The following is a 21048-nucleotide window of genomic DNA, read 5'->3' as shown; positions in this document are numbered from 1 at the left end:
ATTTGCAAGAGAGGTTCATTCATTTCATTTATTTAGTTAACATCTAAACAGATAACACTGAATCAACAATTTGACGCCACAATGCACGGTTCGAGGCCGCATCTCTCCATCCTCGGATACGCCCCACGCTCGCCAAGTCGTTCTGCACCTGGTCTGCCCATCTCGCTCGCTGCGCTCCACGCCGTCTCGTACCTGCCGGATCGGAAGCGAACACCATCTTTGCAGGGTTGCTGTCCGGCATTCTTGCAACATGTCCTGCCCATCGTACCCTTCCGGCTTTAGCTACCTTCTGGATACTGGGTTCGCCGTAGAGTTGGGCGAGCTCATGGTTCATTCTTCGCCGCCACACACCGTCTTCTTGCACACCGCCAAAGATGGTCCTAAGCACCCGTCTCTCGAATACTCCGAGTGCTTGCAAGTCCTCCTCGAGCATTGTCCATGTTTCATGTCCGTAGAGGACTACCGGTCTTATTAACGTCTTGTACATGACACATTTGGTGCGGTGGCGAATTTTTTTGACCGCAGTTTCTTCTGGAGCCCGTAGTAGGCCCGACTTCCACAGATGATGCGCCTTCGTATTTCACGACTAACGTTGTTGTCAGCCGTTAGCAAGGATCCGAGGTAGACGAATTCCTCGACCACCTCGAAGGTATCCCCGTCTATCGTAACACTGCTTCCCAGGCGGGCCCTGTCGCGCTCGGTTCCGCCCACAAGCATGTACTTTGTCTTTGACGCATTCACCACCAGTCCAACTTTTGTTGCTTCACGTTTCAGGCGGGTGTACAGTTCTGCCACCTTTGCAAATGTTCGGCCGACAATGTCCATGTCATCCGCGAAGCAAATAAATTGACTGGATCTGTTGAAAATCGTACCCCGGCTGTTACACCCGGCTCTTCGCATGACACCTTCTAGCGCAATGTTGAACAACAGGCACGAAAGTCCATCACCTTGTCTTAGTCCCCGGCGCGATTCGAACGAACTGGAGTGTTCGCCCGAAATCTTCACACAGTTTTGCACACCATCCACCGTTGCTTTGATCAGTCTGGTAAGCTTCCCAGGGAAGCTGTTCTCGTCCATAATTTTCCATAGCTCTACGCGGTCTATACTGTCGTATGCCGCCTTGAAATCAACGAACAGATGGTGCGTTGGGACCTGGTATTCACGGCATTTTGAAGGATTTGCCGTACAGTAAAGATCTGGTCCGTTGTCGAGCGGCCGTCAACGAAGCCGGCTTGATAACTTCCCACGAACTCGTTCACTAATGGTGACAGACGACGGAAGATGATCTGGGATATCACTTTGTAGGCGGAATTAAGGATGGTGATCGCTCGAAAGTTCTCACACTCCAGTTTGTCGCCTTTCTTGTAGATGGGGCATATAACCCTTCCTTCCACTCCTCCGGTAGCTGTTCGGTTTCCCAGATTCTGACTATCAGTTTGTGCAGGCAAGTGGCCAGCTTTTCCTGGCCCATCTTGATGAGCTCAGCTCCGATACCATCCTTACCAGCTGCTTTATTGGTCTTTAGCTGTTGAATGGCATCCTTAACTTCCCTCAAGGTGGGGGCTGGTTGGCTTCCATCTTCCGCTGAACTGACGTAGTCATCTCCTCCGCTGCCTAAACTTTCACTGCCTGTACTCTCAGCGCCATTCAGATGTTCCTCGTAGTGCTGCTTCCACCTTTCGATCACCACACGTTCGTCCGTCAAGATGCTCCCATCCTTATCCCGGCACATTTCGGCTCGCGGCACGAAGCCTTTGCGGGATGCGTTGAGCTTCTGATAGAACTTGCGTGTATCTTGAGAACGGCACAGCTGTTCCATCTCCTCGCACTCCGCTTCTTCCAGGCGGCGTTTCTTCTCCTGAAAAAGGCGGGTCTGCTGTCTCCGCTTCCGTCTATAACGTTCCACATTCTGCCTGAGCTCGATGGGGCCCCTCTTGAGGACTGCTGGAGTACAGTTAAAGCAGCCATTAACGACGCAGCGGAGAACAACGTCGGGTATATGGGTCGAAGTCGACGGAACGATTGGTTCGACGAAGAGTGCAGACAGATTCTGGAGGAGAAGGACGCAGCGCGGGCGGTCGCGCTGCAGCAAGGTACCCGGCAGAATGTGGAACGTTATAGACGGAAGCGGAGACAGCAGACCCGCCTTTTTCAGGAGAAGAATCTGTCTGCACTCTTCGTCGAACCAATCGTTCCGTCGACTTCGACCCATATACCCGACGTTGTTCTCCGCTGCGTCGTTAATGGCTGCTTTAACTGTACTCCAGCAGTCCTCAAGAGGGGCCCCATCGAGCTCACCCTCTTCCGGCAACGCTGCCTCGAGATGCTGCGCGTATGCAGTGGCGACATCAGGTTGCTTCAGTCGCTCTAGGTCGTACCGCGGCGGTCGTCGGTACCGAACATTGTTGATGACGGATAGTGTTGGGCGCAGTTTAACCATCACCAGATAGTGGTCAGAGTCGATGTTAGCGCCACGATATGTCCTGACGTCGATAATGTCGGAGAAGTGCCGTCCATCAATCAGAACGTGGTCGATTTGTGATTCTGTCTGCAGTGGTGATCTCCAGGTGTACCGATACGGGAGGCTGTGTTGGAAGTAGGTGCTGCGAATGGCCATATTCTTGGAGGCGGCAAAATCAATTAGTCGTAGGCCGTTTTCGTTCGTCAGCCGGTGAGCGCTGAACTTTCCAATAGTCGGTCTAAACTCCTCCTCTTGGCCAACCTGAGCGTTCAAATCTCCTATGATGATTTTGACGTCGTGGCTTGGGCAGCTGTCGTACTCACGTTCCAGCTGCGCGTAGAATGCGTCCTTACAATCAGTAGTGCTTCCGGAGTGTGGGCTATGGACGTTGATTATGCTGAAGTTGAAGAACCGGCCTTTGATCCTCAACCTTCACATTCTTTCATTGATCGGCCACCACCCGATCACGCGCCTTTGCATATCGCCCATCACTATGAAAGCTGTTCCCAGCTCATGTGTGTTGCCGCAGCTCTGGTAGATGGTATGATTACCTCTAAACGTTCGCACCATTGATCCCTTCCAACAAACCTCCTGCAGCGCTACGATGCCGAATCCACGGTCCTTGAGCACATCGGCGAGTATGCGTGTGCTCCCGATGAAGTTGAGAGATTTGCAGTTCCACGAACCGAGTTTCCAATCGCTAGTCCCTTTTCGTCGCAGTGGTCTTCGCCGATGGTTCCGGTCCGTACTCTCTTGTTGATTGTTCGTTGCTTAAGATTTTTTAAAGGCTGGCTTGCAGGGCCTGACACCGGAGGACCATTCCTCCTTATTTCCGGTGGACCATGGTGCACAGTTTCACTTAGAGTCCCTCGCTGGCACTCGGACGATGATCAGCCGCCCTAACATGGAGAACAGACGCTGTTGTGAGCCGATCCTGACATGGAGAACAGACGCTCAATAAGATTTGCACCTCCGGAGAGGAGCAAACCCCCCTTCCCTGTCAGCATACGACCATAGTTCCCACCGGGGTTGGTTACCCGATCTTCCCTAAGGTTGCTCGTATCCCGGCCAGCACCGCGGGGAGGTAGGGATAGGAGTTGCTGGGTAAGAGGCTAAGGACCGCGAGATGGGGTCTATTTTATTCCTTCAGGTACGCGAAGTACCAATGGTACGCTTTACCCAGCATTTGCCGTGCAAGAGAGGTTATACTATGAAATTCACTGTGGAAAAATGTGTGGTGCTGAACAAGGCTGGTGAGTTGGTTGTTTCTGGTAAGGAAGAAAGCGGCCTATATCGTTTGAATCAGCTGGAGCGAGCTTTTCTGGCAAATGGAATACAGCTATGGCATCGGAGGATGGGCCACCTGAACAATTCAAGTTTGAAGTAGCTTAAGAACGTGTCTGATGACGTGGCTTTCCAAGATGAGAAGGTGAAGAATTGTACAGTCTGCCTTGAAGGAAATCAATCAAGAAGATCTTTTCCTAAACAAATCCAACCAGAGCAACTGAATTGCTGGAACTGGTGCATTCTGATCTCTGCGGTCCAGTGGAGCTACCTTCCTTGGGTGGCAGTCGATATTTCACCACGTTTGTTGATGATACAAGCAAGGCAGTCTACTATCTAAAGGCCAAAAGTAAAGTCCTGGCGCGAAGACGGAGCGGTAAACAGGTAGAAAATTTAAAATTCTCAGGACTCACAATGGGTGAGAGTACGTTAAAAACGAATTCCAGAAAACGCAGATGGCATCCGTCATCAGAGGTCGTGCCCATACACTCCAGAGCAGAATGGCACGGCAGAAAGGATGAATAGAACCCTCGTGGAAAAGGCTCGATGTCTACTGAACGATGCGCGCATGCAGAAAGAATTCTGGGCGGAGGCTATTTCGACGGCAGCTTATCTGGTAAATCGATCACCAACTAGAACCATTGGAAACAAGACACCTGAAGAAATGTGGATTGGCATAAGGTCTGATTTGAGGCACCTGAAAGTTTTCAGTACGAGTGTGATGGTCCATGTTCCAAAGGTCAAGCGCAGGAGGTTCGATCCGAAAGCGATTTATGGATATATTTACTGAAGAAATCATAGTGCCCATTGAATGTTCAAATGCGAACACCAACAGTAATGATGATAAGGATGAAGAAGTAGCAAGTAACAACACGCTGGAGACGTCTAGCGATGATTTTGAAGATGCCTGTAGCCATCATGCGCTACCACTGCAACAATCAAGACCAGTTGAAGAAAATCAACAAGGGTTGAGGCGCAGCGGTCGGGAGCGCATTTGTCCAGGCAAGTATGATGAATTTATAACTTACGGTACATTTACTGGTGTTACGATTTCCCCGCAGCCATCTATTCCATTGACAATTGCGGAGGGTATTCCACAAAGCTACGACGAGGTCATGCGGTGACCTGACCGTAATTGTTGGAGCGCGGCGATGAAGCAAGAGATGGCGTCACTGAGCGAAAACCAGATCTGGACATTAACTACCTAAGAGACGCAAAGCCATTCGGAACAAGTGGGTTGTTATTAAACGAGGACCTGATGGAAGTCCGGAGCGCTACAAGGCGCGGCTTGTCCTGAAGGGTGTTCACAGAAGCCTGGCGTTGACTACGAGGAAGTCTACGCTCCCGTAGTACGATATTCAACCATTCGCTACCTGATGGCGGTGGCAACGAAGTTTGACTTGGACGTGGTTACCGCATTCTTGCAAGGTGAACTGGGTGATGAACAATTCTTCATGGTTCGGCCCGAAGGATTCATGAATTCAAATGGCAAGGTCTGCAAGCTGAAGAGGGCATTGAACGGCCTGAAGCAATCAAGCCGAGTATTTAATGCGAAGCTAGACGAGGTGCTACGAGAAATCGGCTTGCAGAGATCGCGGGTGAACACCTGCCTGTACTGGATGCTGGATGGTGAGAAGATGCTCTTCGTGACGATATACCTGGATGACCTGTTGATTTTCACGAACGATCGACGTGGTAGACCACACTGGGAAGCTGTTAAGCGTATTATCCGATACTTGAAGGGCACGGCGATGATGAAATTAAGATACACGGAGAACCAGAATAAAGAACTGGCCGGATATAGCGATGTTGATTGGCGAAGAGATCCCGATAGCCGCAGATCGACGACTGGCTAAGTTTTTACGATGCTGGGAGTCTCTATAGCCTGGAATGTGAAGAAGCAGCCGACAGTAGCTCTTTCGACATGCGAGGCGGAATATATGGCACTTACTCGAAGCATTCAAGAGGCCATGTGGTGGAACAATCTTCGGTCGGAATTCTCCAACGTTGGACCGGTCTCGACGTACTAAGCTCTACTAGACTGGTAATCCTGCTTTAAAAGAAATACTACGGACTATGGGTCTGGTGACCAACTCCTTGTTGGATGTGCGGCGGGGTTCATATTCGTGATTGTGCTCCATCAACCACAATTGCACCAAGTGTCAGTGCTATTGTTCCAGCGACATACCAGTCACGGAGCCCGCGCATCCAAAACCGAAGTATTCACACGGTACGAAACATCGGTAGCAAGCAAAATTTGTTCTAGTTCGTCTTAACAGTGTCAGCATCAAGCTCCAGCATGATTCTGTGTTCTACATCATCGTGATTTCGGAGCAGACAATATGAGACATTATCGGAAGACCAGCTGCTCAAGCTACTGAATATCAAGCAGTACATCCGGTGGCGATCTCAACTCAACAAAAGTTTGGCATGAAAAATAGTCTTAATGATTATGATCATTTGGAACAACTTTTTTGTCTTTCTCGTATACTAAGTATACGGAAAGGCTATGTGACCGCTCCAAAACCGATCTTTTTATAGAAGGATCGAAGACGCAAAGTGTTATGTCTGTATGTGTGTATGTATGTATGTGTGTATGTCTGTATGTCTGTAAGTTTGTATGTCTGTGTATGGCTGTATGTGTGTATGTGTACACAAATGTAGGACAAACTTTTGTGTACTTAGCATTATTCGATTTTCTCGCAACAAGTTGCGATCGACATTGCGTTCCGAAGTTTTTAACAAAACATAGTTTTCTGCCTTGAAAAAAAAAAAATAACCAAAATAAAAATTGAGTGAGGGAAGAGGGAGGGAAGAATACCATACGGGACTTTGGCAGAAGGAAGGTCGTTCGATATATGCCATCACCATATCCTAACGGAACTATCAATTCTATACTTTCACCTCTAATTCTATCATGAACATGTACGTCTAAGATGATATTAGCATTTCCATATCATTGTAAATCGTTTAACTTCACGTAGAAGTAATACACTCAAATCATTAATTAGAGAAATAATGGAAATAATGAAATCTGTTTTCCTAAAGTGCTATTTTGACCTATCAAATGTGTTTTTCTTATTTAATTTTAAAACGCACGAGAAAGGCATCGCCATCGCTAGATGGATTAATCTGGGTTTTTTATACTTATTTTTTAACCAACCATCATTCAATAAGCTCCCAAAAAGCAGAAATAAAAATGTATTTACCCGCAAAAAAGCACAGGAAATGCTTTACCACTACCGGAAGATTCAATTGATTTATGTGTTGTTGCCAAATAAAACCGCAAAACAAATCGTTTTAAATTGCTTGTCTCCTCTTTTGTTTCAAAATAAGATGAAAATGTGGTTGTTAAGACCACACAAATAGAATACCAATCAATATATTTTTTTCATTATGAAATTTTATGTTTGAAGGTTTGGACGGTTCGACGACCGCGCAGGAGCGCGAGAAGCTGATCAACGAGTTCAACTCGCACCCGAACATTCATCTGTTCATGGTAACGACCCGCGCTGGTTCGTTGGGTACCAACCTGATCGGAGCATGTCAGTTGGGAGTTTTCGACGCCAGCTGGAATCCCTGCCACGACACGCAGGCCGTTTGTCGTGTTTACCGCTACGGGCAGAAGAAACCATGCTTCGTCTATCGCCTGGTGGTGGACAACTGTTTGGAGAAAAAGATCTACGATCGTCAGATCAACAAGCAAGGTATGAGTGACCGCATCGTGGACGAGTGCAATCCCGATGCGCATCTTTCGATGAAGGAAGTGACCAGTTTGTGCTACGATGATGGTGAAGATGGAGAGATCAAGGACTTCAGTGAAGATAAGGATAAGTTTATCGATGTGGTTATGCAGAATTTGTTGGATCTATATTCGAAGCAGCTTACAAAATCGCCATTTGCTCACGAAAGTTTGTTAATCGATCGAAAGGAAAAGAAGTTGTCTTCGGCGGAGAAGAGACAGGCTCAGCGGGGTTATGAGCTTGAGAAACAAGCCGCTACGAAGCCAAGTTATTCGTACACATCGATGGGAACGACGTACAGGGCAATCCGAACCCCGGATGGGTCAATTATTCATCGGCCTGTTGCTTCGGTATGTAGTTTCATAACAAAGGAATAAATTGAGGTTAATGAATTTTTACATATCTTCAGGTACGACCCATGCAGGCTGGTGATTCCGGGAAGAATTCTCTTGGAGGCAGCAGACCGACCAGATGGATACCGGCTGAAGTTTGGCAACGACAGGGAATGACAGCTCAGGAAATGACTCTTCCTATTGGTAAGTTGATAACACTAATGTTCATGTACAATCAAAGGGAGCTCGTTGCTCGAGGTTTTGTTGAATCTGTTAAATCATCTTGTTCAGGTCAACAACTGGGCCTCAATTTGCATATCGACAACAGTTTTGAACAACAAGCATAATTCGCTCGTTTCGAATCGAGATGCGCAATGTTACCTCTGTTTTGCCGAATTGTTAGCCAAAATTGACCGTTTTATTCCCAAATTTCCATTGTCACTAAACGAGAGGATGAGCAACACCGTTCTTCGTCTAGCTTAGATCGGTGGAATTGTTTTGCCCGATGTTTTATTAAAAAAAAATACAAATATTTTCGTATGTTCTACATTTTCAGATGTGGTGATTCCAACTAGCTCTGCTGACAAATCCAATATTGTTCTGAAGGCTGGACAAAAGGTTATGGTATTGAAATCACCCAAAGGCATCTATATGCAATTGGAAACTGGAAAAATCATTGCCATAAGGACTGCTTTCAAGGTCGGTCAGGGTAAAGATGCTAGCAAAGGAGGAGCTAGTGTAATGGCAGGACGAAGGCCGAGTGCTGCATCGACAGCGACAAAAGCTTCCCCTGGGGGTGCTTCAAAAGAGGAAGGAAATTCGCTTAGCATACCGTCCAACTCGGATGACGAAGATAAGTCCGATTCCAGTATTGTTCCTCTTGACCCTGATGACAAGGACGGAATGCACGTTGATGATTATCCTGAGAAAGGGGAAATCTTGGATTGTGAGTTGAAGAGTGATGAACTGGAAGAGGGTGAAATAAGAGATGGATTGGTTGGTGGCAAGGGCGGTACTGTTTCTCTTTTGAACGTTGCTGCATACACAAATGTGTCGTCAGGATCATCTAAAGATAAAAGCTCAAAATTTCCGATGATTCAATCGGCATACTCACTAGCACCACAAGCCCAAGATAGTCATGGCAAAAATTTCCAACAGACTGATAGCCACTCTCATGTTCCTAAACAAAACGGCAGCAAACGCCACCTGCTACCGTTGCAATAGAAAATGAAATATCACCTTTGAGGGAGAAAGTCGTGTATAAGCCAAACCTTGTAGAAAGGAAATCTAAAGTCCCTCAATCTTCCCTTAAAATTATAGGCACAAGGCAGGCAAAGCTTCAGAATCTGCAGCGAGTAAAACAAATGCGACAAAGCAAAACACTCATGCTGCACCTGCTGCAACGACGAATCCTCAAATGGATCCTCAAGCAATCAGTGATGTTCCATCCCCACAGATACCGGCATCACCGGCAGGTTCAGACCATTCGCAGCCCTATCCCCAATGGTTCCTCAGGTGCCGCCTACTCAACAACAACTTCCTCAACAAACAGCAACCCATCCCCAACACCAGCATCATTACCCACAATCTTCCGCCTATCCTCCTCAGCCTCATCAGCAATCACCGTATGGCGTGCCAAACTCTTCTACTACAAACAGAAAGAGTCCTATACTGCATCAGCCGCAACACATGCATTCATCTTCCTACGGATCGCATAAGCACCAACAACAATCATCACAACCATCTACATGGAATCCTTATACCAGTAATAACTCTTCTAGCTACTACGGTCCACAACCCCATGGTCCTCCCCACCGCCGCCATCGCAGTATGAATCGAGTCTCAACTTCTTAGAAAAAACCACCTCTGCCATAATCAATAACCAAAACCAGAGTGAGTTCCAAACTTCTCTTAGTAACATAACACGTTCGCCAACGCCCACCGACAACTTCATGGAATTCCAACCTAAAGTTGCTCCCGCTGGGAAGAAACCCGCAGCCAAAAAACCACCCAAGCAACCCAAAAACGACTACAACGCTGCCAAGAAGGCATTGAACAAACGCAACAATCCATCCCCTTATCTCCCGGTGTCATGTTCTTCGGCGTCTTCATCTCCGTCGCCGTCGCCTGCCGTCATGAACCACAGTCAAAACAGCAACAGCAGTTCGCTCAGCGGAACACCTACTCCAGTGCCCCAGCAGCCCCCGCAGCAACAGCCAAATTCAGCCTCTACACCGGCACCATATCCGGGATATCCGCCGGTGTCCAGTGGAAGTGCCGCAGGCTATTACGATCAGTATTCCCAGCAGCAACCGATGCATCAATCACCAACAGATGCTTCGCCAGCCCTACCAGCTGGACCCAACCTGTACGATGGACACGGCTCTCCGATGAATCCGCAACAGCAGCAGCCGTATGGAGGCGCAGCAGTGCCAGCGTCAACGGTCTACAGTGGTGAGTGTGGGATCATTTTCTTTCTAAGCTACTTTTTCAAATCAATGCTTTTCCGTGTATGTGCATCATGTATCGTCTCAAATGAACTTTGATCGTTCAAATATTTCTCTGCGATTGTAATCTTTTCAAAAAGTGCGGCAATGGTTATTGAAAGGGTTATAGGGGATCTGGGGGCATTATGTACGGCGGTACTCCGTTTCTCATAAGGGCCGTTTGGCATAACTGGTTGTGGTATCAAATTGATGGCCATTTGGCATAATTCATATAAGTTGATCAATAATGGCCTTTTGGCCAAATTCATATCATATTTGTATTGCTATGGGGCAGTCCAATCTGCCTTAATATTTTAGTGATTTCAATCATTTTTTTAAATTATCAATGCAGCAAACTCTGAAATCCTTCCATACGCGACTAATTTATAGCGTAGAAGACGTTGTTTTATTTTCTTAAAGCTTAAATGACTAAAAAGTAAGTTGTAAATGTAAGAAGTAAATGACTAAATAAGTTTCGCCTTCCATAAAATAAGCTTTACTTTGCCATAGAAGATGATTTCTCAATTAATGATCATCCTATAGCATAATTCTGTGCTCTGACATGCCTTTGTGATACGTTTTCGTGATTTTTACAATAAATATGTCAAACAGTTTTAAATAATAATCACTTAATGGGGCAAATTGAACGCCCTATGTGTGTGTAGACCTGACATCTTAAAAGTTTAAAACATAACCTCAAATTCATCGAACCAGGATACGCTTTCATATCTTGTCGTTTTCGTGCTATCATGGTGCGTATCATGGCATCAAAAATGCCATAGAAGCAATAGTGAATGCCGAAAGGGCAACAAAAAAGGAAGTGTTTTGTTCTCTGACTAATACAGTTGGTCGATGAAGGAACATTGGAGCGACTAACGTTGCCCGTAGGGTGGATAGGAGCAGCTATAAATTACGTAACACTCAGAAGAGAGGGGGCGTTTCTGGAGAAGTCTTGCAATAAGTGTGACGGTCCATATTAAAAATTCAGTTGTTTCATATAAAAAAGTGCTACATGCTACATGCTAAAAATAAAAAATGGCAAATGTTTGCGTTACGTGTTCAATCTTCTTCATTTGACCACGGAATTAGAATATTCTTCATAGGAAGCGTCCATAAATGGCGTCGCTCATGAAGAAGAAAATAGATGTTCGAGCATTGATAATAATATTTACACAATTTTAGGTGTCTCATACAAAATCATGACAGGAAGATGAATAATTGGGTTATGTTTTTGTTGGATGATCTATAAAATAGGTTACGATGGCATATAATTATGAGTTAGATGATTTTCTTTATATTTTTAAAGGGTGTCCAATCTGCCCCGTTACTTTCAAGAGAGTAGTGAAAAATGAACTTCTGCAAAATCGTTCTACTTGATTGAAATTTCCTATTTTCAATACGATTCACTACAGAACTTTTGGTTAATGAATATTAATATCATGTAGTTGTTCAATATTCGACGTATATACGATTGTATGACAAATTGCGGAATGTCAATCCGCGGAATTCCATTTCGCGGAGTCCCACATTGCGGAAACCCATTTCGCGGAGTGCGACATTGCGCGGAATGGTGCATTCCGCGGAAATTACCCATCTCGCGGAATGACATTTCCCGGAATAACCCATTTCGCAGAAACATAAAGTGCACTATTATTTTGATGTAATTTAAAAAAATTATTTGAAAAAAAGGCTGTTAATAACATACTTATAAGAATTTTAACGTTTTGATATAATGTAAAAGAAAATTTTTGCTAGCCAAATTGTTTCCTTTGAAATAGAAGATTGGCATGTATGATACATTTGTACAATGTTGCGTAATACTTACCTCATTCGCATTCGATAATCATTGAATTAACAACTTTTTCATTTTAAAATATGTCATTGAACGAATGCTATCTATTGAAATCATCCTTCTTGTACATTGTTCAAAAATTCATACAGCCTTTAAGTCTTGTGTACGAGGAAACTTGAATACTGAACGGATCCTAGTTTTTGCCTTATACTGGGCAAATGCGGACAGTTCAAGAAGGCAGAACGCAATTTTAGCCTAATACCTAATATAAAGAAGGCCAATCCAAAAAAAATCAATATACCGAGCAAATGGGAGCATAAAGTCATTTGGCATAAAACCGTTTGACTTAAAGTCGTTTGGCACAATAGTTGTTTGGCACAATAGTCGTTTGGCACAATAGTCGTTTGGCATAATGGTCGTTTAGCATACGCAATGAAAATGATCTTATTTTCATTAATCATATTCTTTACGCAACTTAAAGCTGGACTTGAGCATAGACTTCTTGATATTGACAATAAAGAAGGCGCATGCATTTAAAGAAGGCATCATCAACTCTTTTGCATTATCCTGAGCAATCGCGTAATATAAAAGAAGGAATGATCTCTCCTTTTGCATTTTTCCGAAAAACGGGTGCTTTAACAAAAGGCATCATCAACTCTTTTTCATCATCCCGAGCAATCGCGTAATATAATAGAAGGAATGATATCCCCTTTCGCATTGCACCGAGCAAACGCGTGCAGAGCAATCGCGTAAATTAAAAGAAGGAATGATCTCCTCCCTTTTTGCATTGCACCGAGCAAATGCGAGCTTTATTCAAAGAAGGCAGCATCAATTCTTTTGCATTATCGCAAACAATCGCGTAATTTTGAAGAAGGAATGATCTTCTTTTTAGGATTGCTCCGAACAAACGCGTGCTTTAAAAGAAGGCATCATCAACTCTTTTGAATTATCACTCTTTTTATTATCAAATTATCGTGTAATTTAAAAGAAGAATGATCTCCCCTTTTGCATTCCTCCGAACAAACGTGTACTTTAAAAGAAGGCATCATCAACTCTTTTGCAATGCCCCGAGCTATTGCGTAATATAAAAGAAGCAATGATCTCCCCTTTCGCATTGTACCGTGATTTAAAAGAAAAGCCACATCACGTGTTTCGCCTTAACTCGAGCATCCGTTTGATTTTTAAAAATTGATACGAACAAAGAATCAATAAAATAGAATTACTTTTACTTTCACTTTTTGGGGAATAATACGTTGGAATTGGGAATAATACGTTGGAATCACGTTTTAGGAATATGAGGAATGGTCTCTGACGGCAAACGACTATTATGACAAATTATTTTATGTCAAACGACTTTATGCCAAACGGCGTACCCCCGGGAAAATGCGTACCTACATTAAAGAACGCAGATCCCAGTTTTTGTCTTGTATCAAGAAAGCGCGTGAATGTAAAGAAGGCCAATCCAAAGATTTTCAATACACGTGGGCATCGTAGCCGTGCGGTTAGCGACGCCAATCGTCTATTTAGACGCATGTGGTGTAGAGTGTAACGCCTCGGTAACAAGAAAACTTTTCGTAAAGCGAAAAGTTCTCCACTGGTCCACTGGGTGTTGTGTGAATGCTCCTGCCCGTTGTCTCATGCTGGGATGTTGAGTGTTCAGTCTGTGTGACCTCTGATCGAAGACGGTGATTCTGTCTTTTCAGTTTTTACAAATGCCTTCATTTAAAAAATGCAGTATTTTAAGAAATCAGAACCCGTTTCGTCGTTTGCCTTATACCGTAGTAACGCGTGCATGTTATACAAATATAATTGGATTTCCTCATACCTCATTCTATAATGTGCCGCCCAGACTACGAGCTATATCACTTGATAGAGTAACTTGATGTAAATGTTCTTAAATCTCATTTTCAAGGTTTCACTGGATATAATAAAAGATATTTTAGTATCCAGATAAAGATTGTCGCTGTCGTCGCTGTCCGGAACATCTTTTGCTGGGGGATCTAAATGTCAATGAAGGAAAAATACATACGATATGACAGGTACCACAGATGTTTCGGACAGCAGAACAAAGGGAAACGAAGCGACAATCTTTACCTGGTAACTAAAATATTTTTTGATATAATGCATATGACGTCTAATTTAAACATTCGGTATATCAAGTATTATATGTGGCTCATAGTCTGACGGCAAATAAAACTTTGTGAAAAACTTCGACAGCCTTACATACAAAGTACAAACGAGGTGGCATTTGTAGCTCAGCTAAACAAATTGTGTCCTAATTAAATTTTCGGCGAAATGGGTCATTCCGTGATATGGAATTCCGCGAAATGGTCAGTTTCCGCGCAATGTACATTCCGCGAAATGATTTTCCGGGATAAGTCTCATTCCGCGGAATCGGACTCCGCGAAATGGAATTCCGCGGAATGGCATTTCGCAGTTTGTCATACAACCGTATATACAATTTAAAACATCTTATATTGATTGAACCTTAGGGTGTTCATATTGCCCCTTGTCCCCCCTATAACCCTTTTCTTTATTTTGAGTTGTTTGTGGAAACATTTTCGAATGTGTTATACACAAGTGGTTTATCTGGAGTTCCAGCATAAAAAGGACGAGCACTGCCAATTTGATTCCATGCGTTTCTTTTTCTCATATCTCACCTTGATTTTGTTGTGCGAAATTTTATGCGGTGTCTTAAAAAAAGTGGTGATATTTGAAATAGGCATCGAAATTAATACATTTAAAGTTAATTGCCTATATGCCGGGTATTAAGCCACCGGAGTGGAAATTAATTACTATGTCTGAAACTTGATTATGCATATGTACAACATGTGATAGATTTAGTTCGGAAAAGGTATTGGAGGGTAACCGCCCCTTCGGTGGGGTTTGATCCCACTGGGGTCGTGGGATCAAACCCCACCGAAGGGGCGGTTACCCTCCAATACCTTTTCCGAACTAAATCTATCACATGTTGTACATATGCATAATCAAGTTTCAGACATCGAAATTAAATTAGGTATGGTAATTATACAATCAATCTGGTGGTGAATTTTGAATTCATATTTATGTTGTATATGCTTTTCTACTCCCATTTACCAAAACCCTAAATTTGACATAATAATGTTCGTACAGTGCTGAAATTAAGGACAAGCCTCCCGGAATGCAGAAAAATTGCTACTGTTTGTAACGATCATGCTTTATTGCAGATAATTGACGATTATGAATTATGAATGAAAAAATGCAGAAAATAATTTCGCGGAATTTTGTTTTTTAAGGGTAAATGGGTATTATGGAATAAAAGCATCCGCTAAATTATTTTCTGCATTTTGTAGTAAAATTTTTATCAATTGCTATCACTATTTAGCATTAAATGCTTTTATAACATCCGTTAACAATGGTGTAAGGAAACTCAGTACCGTATATTGTATGTTCAGGTTCATCGTACACATCTAGCAACAGCACAAACTCATCTGTGAATCGTTCAAACTACTACCAATCGCCGCCGACATCCGTGTCAACCGCTAATACCGTTATGTCCTCATCGACGGTTCCAACTGATTCATCTAGTTATTACCACCAGCAGCAGCAATCAACAACAGCACAACAACCTCAGCCCAGCCAGGTAAGAAGTCATTCCCGTGGTTCCTCATCTCACGGTTACGCGCCTCCACCGGTTCCTTCGGCACATCAACCGAATCAGCAGCAGCAAAACTATCAGACACCTCCCGTGGGCACAGCCAATCCCGCTGATGCGACTTCGAGCTACCAACATCTACAATCATCTGCCAGCCCTCCACTTTTACTCCTTATTCTTCGTATAACAGCACTGCTCCGAGCAGTGCACCAGCCACCACACAAGCAGTTAGCTCTAATGGTTCCGCTTTCCATCGTCCGGAGAGTGCTGCTCCTGTAGGCAATGCGGCCGGTTCCGCTGCCGGCAGTTTCGAAAGTCCTCCGACGTACATCCCCGACAACGGCGCCAATCCCTATCAGTATCCCTACCAGGCGCAGGGATACCAAACCCAAGGCTATTACCCTCCTCCTGCGTATCCTTACTATCCGGCGGCGGGGGCTCCGTACTCTGCCGGAGATCCCCAGTACCATTCATATCCACCGCCGCCACCTCCCTCGAACTACAACTATCCTCCGTATCCTAGTCAACCTGGCGTCGGTCAGTGGCAGTAATTGCGTGCTGGTAAATTAAGACGATGGTTTAAGTAGAATCTACTGTAGAAGTATATTCTTGTAGGTATTAATATCTGTTGATAATGCTCTCTGCAATATCGTCTGGATGCTTCCTGTTCCTTTAAGTTATTATGAATGCCAATATAATATAAAATGTTTACTAAGTAAAACATCAAGAAGTAAAGTATGATAGGTAAAAATTGTAGATATGCAGCTGAATGTGTATGATGCTCTCTATTTTTGTATACAAGTTTTCAAGTGAATTATTTTTTTTATTATTTTTATAGAGACTTATTTTTATGCTTTCTTTATAAATAAACCATACGTTCCTATACTGAAAACAAGCATTGAAAATTGCTATGATAGAGAGAAAATCAACTATAAAATTATTATCGTCGAAGGCTTAATGATGGCAGTAGCTATAAATTAGCGGTTGATAAAACAATATTTGTCAATGAATACATTTAGACAATTTTCTAAATTGAACCTTATAGTGTAAAAATATTTTACGAACTAGTTTTCCGTATTTCGCAAAACAAAAGAAAATATTTATGATTTTCGGTTCGTTGATATTGACCTTCTAATTTGCTAACTTGAATTGATAGATTTGAAGAATAAAAATTAGTGGAAGTTGCGTCTTTCGCATGATTTTTATCTATGGTTTTCTTTTGTGCTCAATTTTGTCCAGAAAATAGTTTTTATATCAATAATCGAGTTTGAAACATGACAATAATAGGAAAGGCCCTTCTCAAGCCGCATTCTTCCTATCAGAATCATGTTCTCAATCTTTTAAATAATGATCGCAAGTCCATTTGCAAAATTTGCTATGTTGGTTATTTTTGTGTTAAATTTAGACAAATATTTCATATTTCGTGTAGATTGCGATCGCAAATGCAACATTGATCAGGTTTGAATTTCTGATCCACCTTTCATTGTGATTCGTTGTTGAGCTACGCTTATATCAGAAAAAATCTTCCACGTGCTTTGAATAAAATGGTCGACATCTTGAAACGAAACTTTTTCTAAAACAATATCTGTGTTGGAAGCATTCAAAAATCTATTTTTTGCTCAATTAGATAGGTGTCGATTAAAGCAACAGCCCGCTCCATATTATAAACAATTTCTTCTATCTCCGCGAGATTGTCTCTGCAACGAAAAATCTATCGTAGTTTGGTTGGAAAATTCGATCAACTAAAATTGGAACATGAATTAATCAGTTTTTGTCTTGCATTATTCGTTATCCTACGATTCTCATATTTCAGTGATATTTTGAAAAATATAAAAAGATAATGCATGGAAATTTTCCTGCATAAAACAGTGCAATCTATTTTTGTTGATTTTCTGTATGTAAATTTTATGTAAAGCTGTTTATTTTTTCGATAGATATTTATATGTAAAGAAGCCAACATAGATGTTGTGCTAGATACTGGCACAATAAATAAACAAATTGATAAAATAATAGATGAAGATGAATACGCTATTTGTCAACCTATAGAAACAAAAAAAAATCATTCAAGAACAAACAAATCGGTAATGCTTCAAAGTAGTGTTTCAAACAAACGAACTAAAAACTATTCCTAATCGAATTATAATAATACCGATAATAGCCAAACAGCAATGAGTGTTTTATCAAGTAGCATCATTTTATCTACGATCGTAACGTAACATATTGACAAAAAAACAGCCGATGTTAAGAAACTTGCAATACATTATTATTTATGATCAATCCTCCAACAAACCCAATTTGCACGCTGCCCTGAAACGGCATTATCAGCAATGCATTTAACAGCTATTCAAGTCGTTTGTAGAATCTAAACCACCTAGTTATAGTAGGAATTGCTGAATGTTCGCGTTACAGATAAAACTTTTGTCATTTTTTATACCAGTCAAAACAGATTTGCAACAAAATTAGTACACGTAAAATCAGGACAGTTCACATTTTCAGCATTATTACCATAAGCTTTCTAAGGAGATTAACGATTTATAAAACATTTGTTTGTTCTATTGTTAATTCCTTGTAAGCTTATGACTTCTTCTTCATATCGATAACTGTTAATTTGCTTTTACAGAATGATTTGTTTGTATGATAAATAGCTCTTTTGTTCATGAATCATAATCAATTGATCATGCGATCAACGTGCTGGAGAACAGTATTACACTTCCAAATTGTAAAAAAATAGGTTTTGTACAAAACAGGCGAGGATCTGGAATCTGAGACTACCAGTACAAATCGATTAGATTTGTGTATCAATAACTCGCAACCGCTTCGTTTGAAGGTAATTTGTTCTGGGAACATATTCTGTATAGGTTTTGTTAAAAAATGAGTTGAAATTTTCTTCCACTACTATTGCGTTATCGATCTGGATTCGAGTAATTTTATAATTTTTAGTACAATAGATATGTCTTCAATGTTTAGCAAGCGTATAAATCGTGTAATGGATTGTTCTGCGAGAAGAATGAAGCATGTAAGAAGGATAAGTCCCGTCATGCGTATTACGTGGGATTTATGCAGGACTGTGTATGATAATTTTAATCAATGCGGTATAAATTAACTGATATTGACTATGAAAATACTGAAAACAATACTAGCGTAATGTATGAATCATAATACAAAGTATTTGAAAAATTAAGTTGTTTTTTTCATTATACTGAACGTGATGACCATTCCTCATTTGAGTGCGCAGCAAGTATAGATGTGCCACAGTTATGGTGTACAACACGCGTCAGAGCAGCCCGCCGCGGCTAAACATTGGGCGGCTACAGGACGGTAGATGTTCGGAGATATGCGTCAACTTTCCTTCCCCTCAATTAATCAACGCACCCTAATTATTATAGTCGCCTTGGCTGGCGCGAGACCACGCCAGCGCCAGGAGTAGAGATAAAATACCTAACCACAAATCATCACAACAGCGAAGAAATAAACACCTGTGGACATTTTTGTCCGTATTTTTATTTTGCGATCCGGCGGTGGAAAGTTCTCGCTCGTCCGAAACAGGGATGGGAAAAATCAAATTTTCAACAAATCGACGATGATCAACACTCACCCGCGATCTTACTTTTTAATTATCAAGTGATAAAAACTCGCCAGCGATTAAGAATCGTTTGAAAATCGTATCTTGATTTACCGTTACATTTTGAACTTTTTTCCTTTGAGTCCGTTTGAGTACAAAATTTGATAAGTAGCCGTAACTACGGTCGAGAACAATGGCCCCAAAGTGAGAAGCAAGTGACAGATGATGTCAAGCTCCTCCATATCCGCTCCAGTAGCTCGATATTCTCTGACCAGTCGGTCGAAGCACAAGAAATGTTCGTGAAGCGATCCGCCCTCGAAACGCAGACTTAGCATCCGACGCTTCAATTGCATTCGACTGGTGATGCCGCCGCTTGAGTGCTTGCCAGATTTCCTTCGGGGTCTTCTTTTCTTGAACGTATTCCAGTTAGGAATCGCTTATTCTTGATATAAGTAGCGACCGGCATTTTCGCTCCTGCCTAGTTCGTTTTTCCCGTAGTTTCTTCTTCTCTGCTCTCGTGACATGCGTGTCGTTCGGCTGGTCCTGCAACTCAGGTATTTCAATGGCCTCCCTTTCCACACATTCGAAAAGGTCATGTTCCTCCAGCAGCACCTGCGTCCGGAACTTCCAGGCCATAAAATTGCTTCCGTCGAACAAGTAGACACGCTCAGGTTTTCCGTCGTCTTCCATCGCGAAAACACTATTTCACGTTCCGTGGATGATCGGAATACTCTGGGCCGATAACCTAACATAGTTCCCAATTTCGTTTATTTGGTAGGCTCAGGCGTGTATAACACTTTACGGAGCCATGGTTCTTTGCGATATATACAATCAATATCATTTATTTTTTCAGTTAGTAAGAGAGGGATAGAAGCCAGCGTACTCGTGGTGACTCGAGGTTAGTTTACAATGTTTAAGGATGGACGGGGTTAAGGATTTTGGATCAGGGAATTTTAGCTTCTCATCCGGGTATTTGGCGTCAGGGACGATGTGGCGTGTCGTCGTGCTCAAGGAATGGTTCAACTGGGATCATCTTCCGGATGGCAAGAGCTATGGTGCTCTATGGAACAGAAAGCAGAGACTAAACACAAAAAAAAACTTTGAAGAAAGAAAAAAAAACAAACTATTAGATTTTGATATCGGAAGCACAAAGAAAACTATAAATGGCCTGCATATAGACCACATCACGATCTCCCAAAACACCTCGAACTTCCCTGAAGGGTTGTTTACCTCGGGCCACTAGGGTATCCAATAATTGCTCTCTGGAGGCGTCATTTTCCGAGCAGGACCAAACTACGTGATCGATGTCATCATAACCGGCTCCGCACCTACATAAGTTGCTATCGACAAGGTTTATTCTGTACAGATGTGCGTTTAGTGAATAGTGATTGGACATAAGCCTCGACTTAAGTCCTCACCTCTGAACCACGCTCGCCCAGAAACTTTTGGAACTATAGAAAATAGCCACCGTCCAAGTTCGTTGTGTGTCCAATTTCTTTGCCAACTTTGAAGAGTACTCTGACGGACTAATGGGAAAAACTCGTTGCTCGAGAATTGTCTATCATAAACCTCACCTTCCACCTAACAGAGTTATGCAAGGCCACAGGACAAATAACTTGAGAAAAACTGTTTAATGTTAATAGAAAGAAAAACTGGTTTTATTACTTCAGGTTACAAAGTTTGAATGAGAAAATAGTTGACAGCTTATATTGTTGGTCGAATGCGATATCGCGATATTGTTGGTCGAATAAATT

The 21048-nt window shown here is 42.6% G+C and overlaps 2 protein-coding genes across 2 annotated transcripts in view; both read left to right on the top strand.

Annotated features, from left to right (window-relative positions):
- Positions 1-9044, top strand: part of LOC134218036 (helicase ARIP4-like) — a 48023-nt gene extending 38979 nt beyond the window's left edge. The window contains exons 3-5 of the mRNA XM_062696910.1: positions 7162-7838; positions 7898-8024; positions 8377-9044. Of these exons, the coding sequence (XP_062552894.1) occupies positions 7162-7838; positions 7898-8024; positions 8377-9044 (1472 nt within the window). The remainder of the gene's footprint in view (positions 1-7161; positions 7839-7897; positions 8025-8376) is intronic.
- A 284-nt stretch (positions 9045-9328) lies between these two features.
- LOC134218035 (uncharacterized) lies at positions 9329-18913 on the top strand. The gene is made up of 2 exons (XM_062696909.1): positions 9329-10274; positions 15533-18913. Exons 1-2 carry the CDS (start codon positions 9773-9775, stop codon positions 16009-16011), a joined length of 981 nt encoding a protein of 326 aa, XP_062552893.1. The 5' UTR covers positions 9329-9772; the 3' UTR covers positions 16012-18913.
- Positions 18914-21048: the final 2135 nt, after the last annotated feature.

Source organism: Armigeres subalbatus, chromosome 2 (assembly GCF_024139115.2).
Source record: "Armigeres subalbatus isolate Guangzhou_Male chromosome 2, GZ_Asu_2, whole genome shotgun sequence".
In the NCBI taxonomy this organism is placed as follows: domain Eukaryota; kingdom Metazoa; phylum Arthropoda; class Insecta; order Diptera; family Culicidae; genus Armigeres; species Armigeres subalbatus.
The sequence above is the reverse complement of the archived record's forward strand: the minus strand, read 5'-3'. Positions and strand labels throughout refer to the sequence as shown.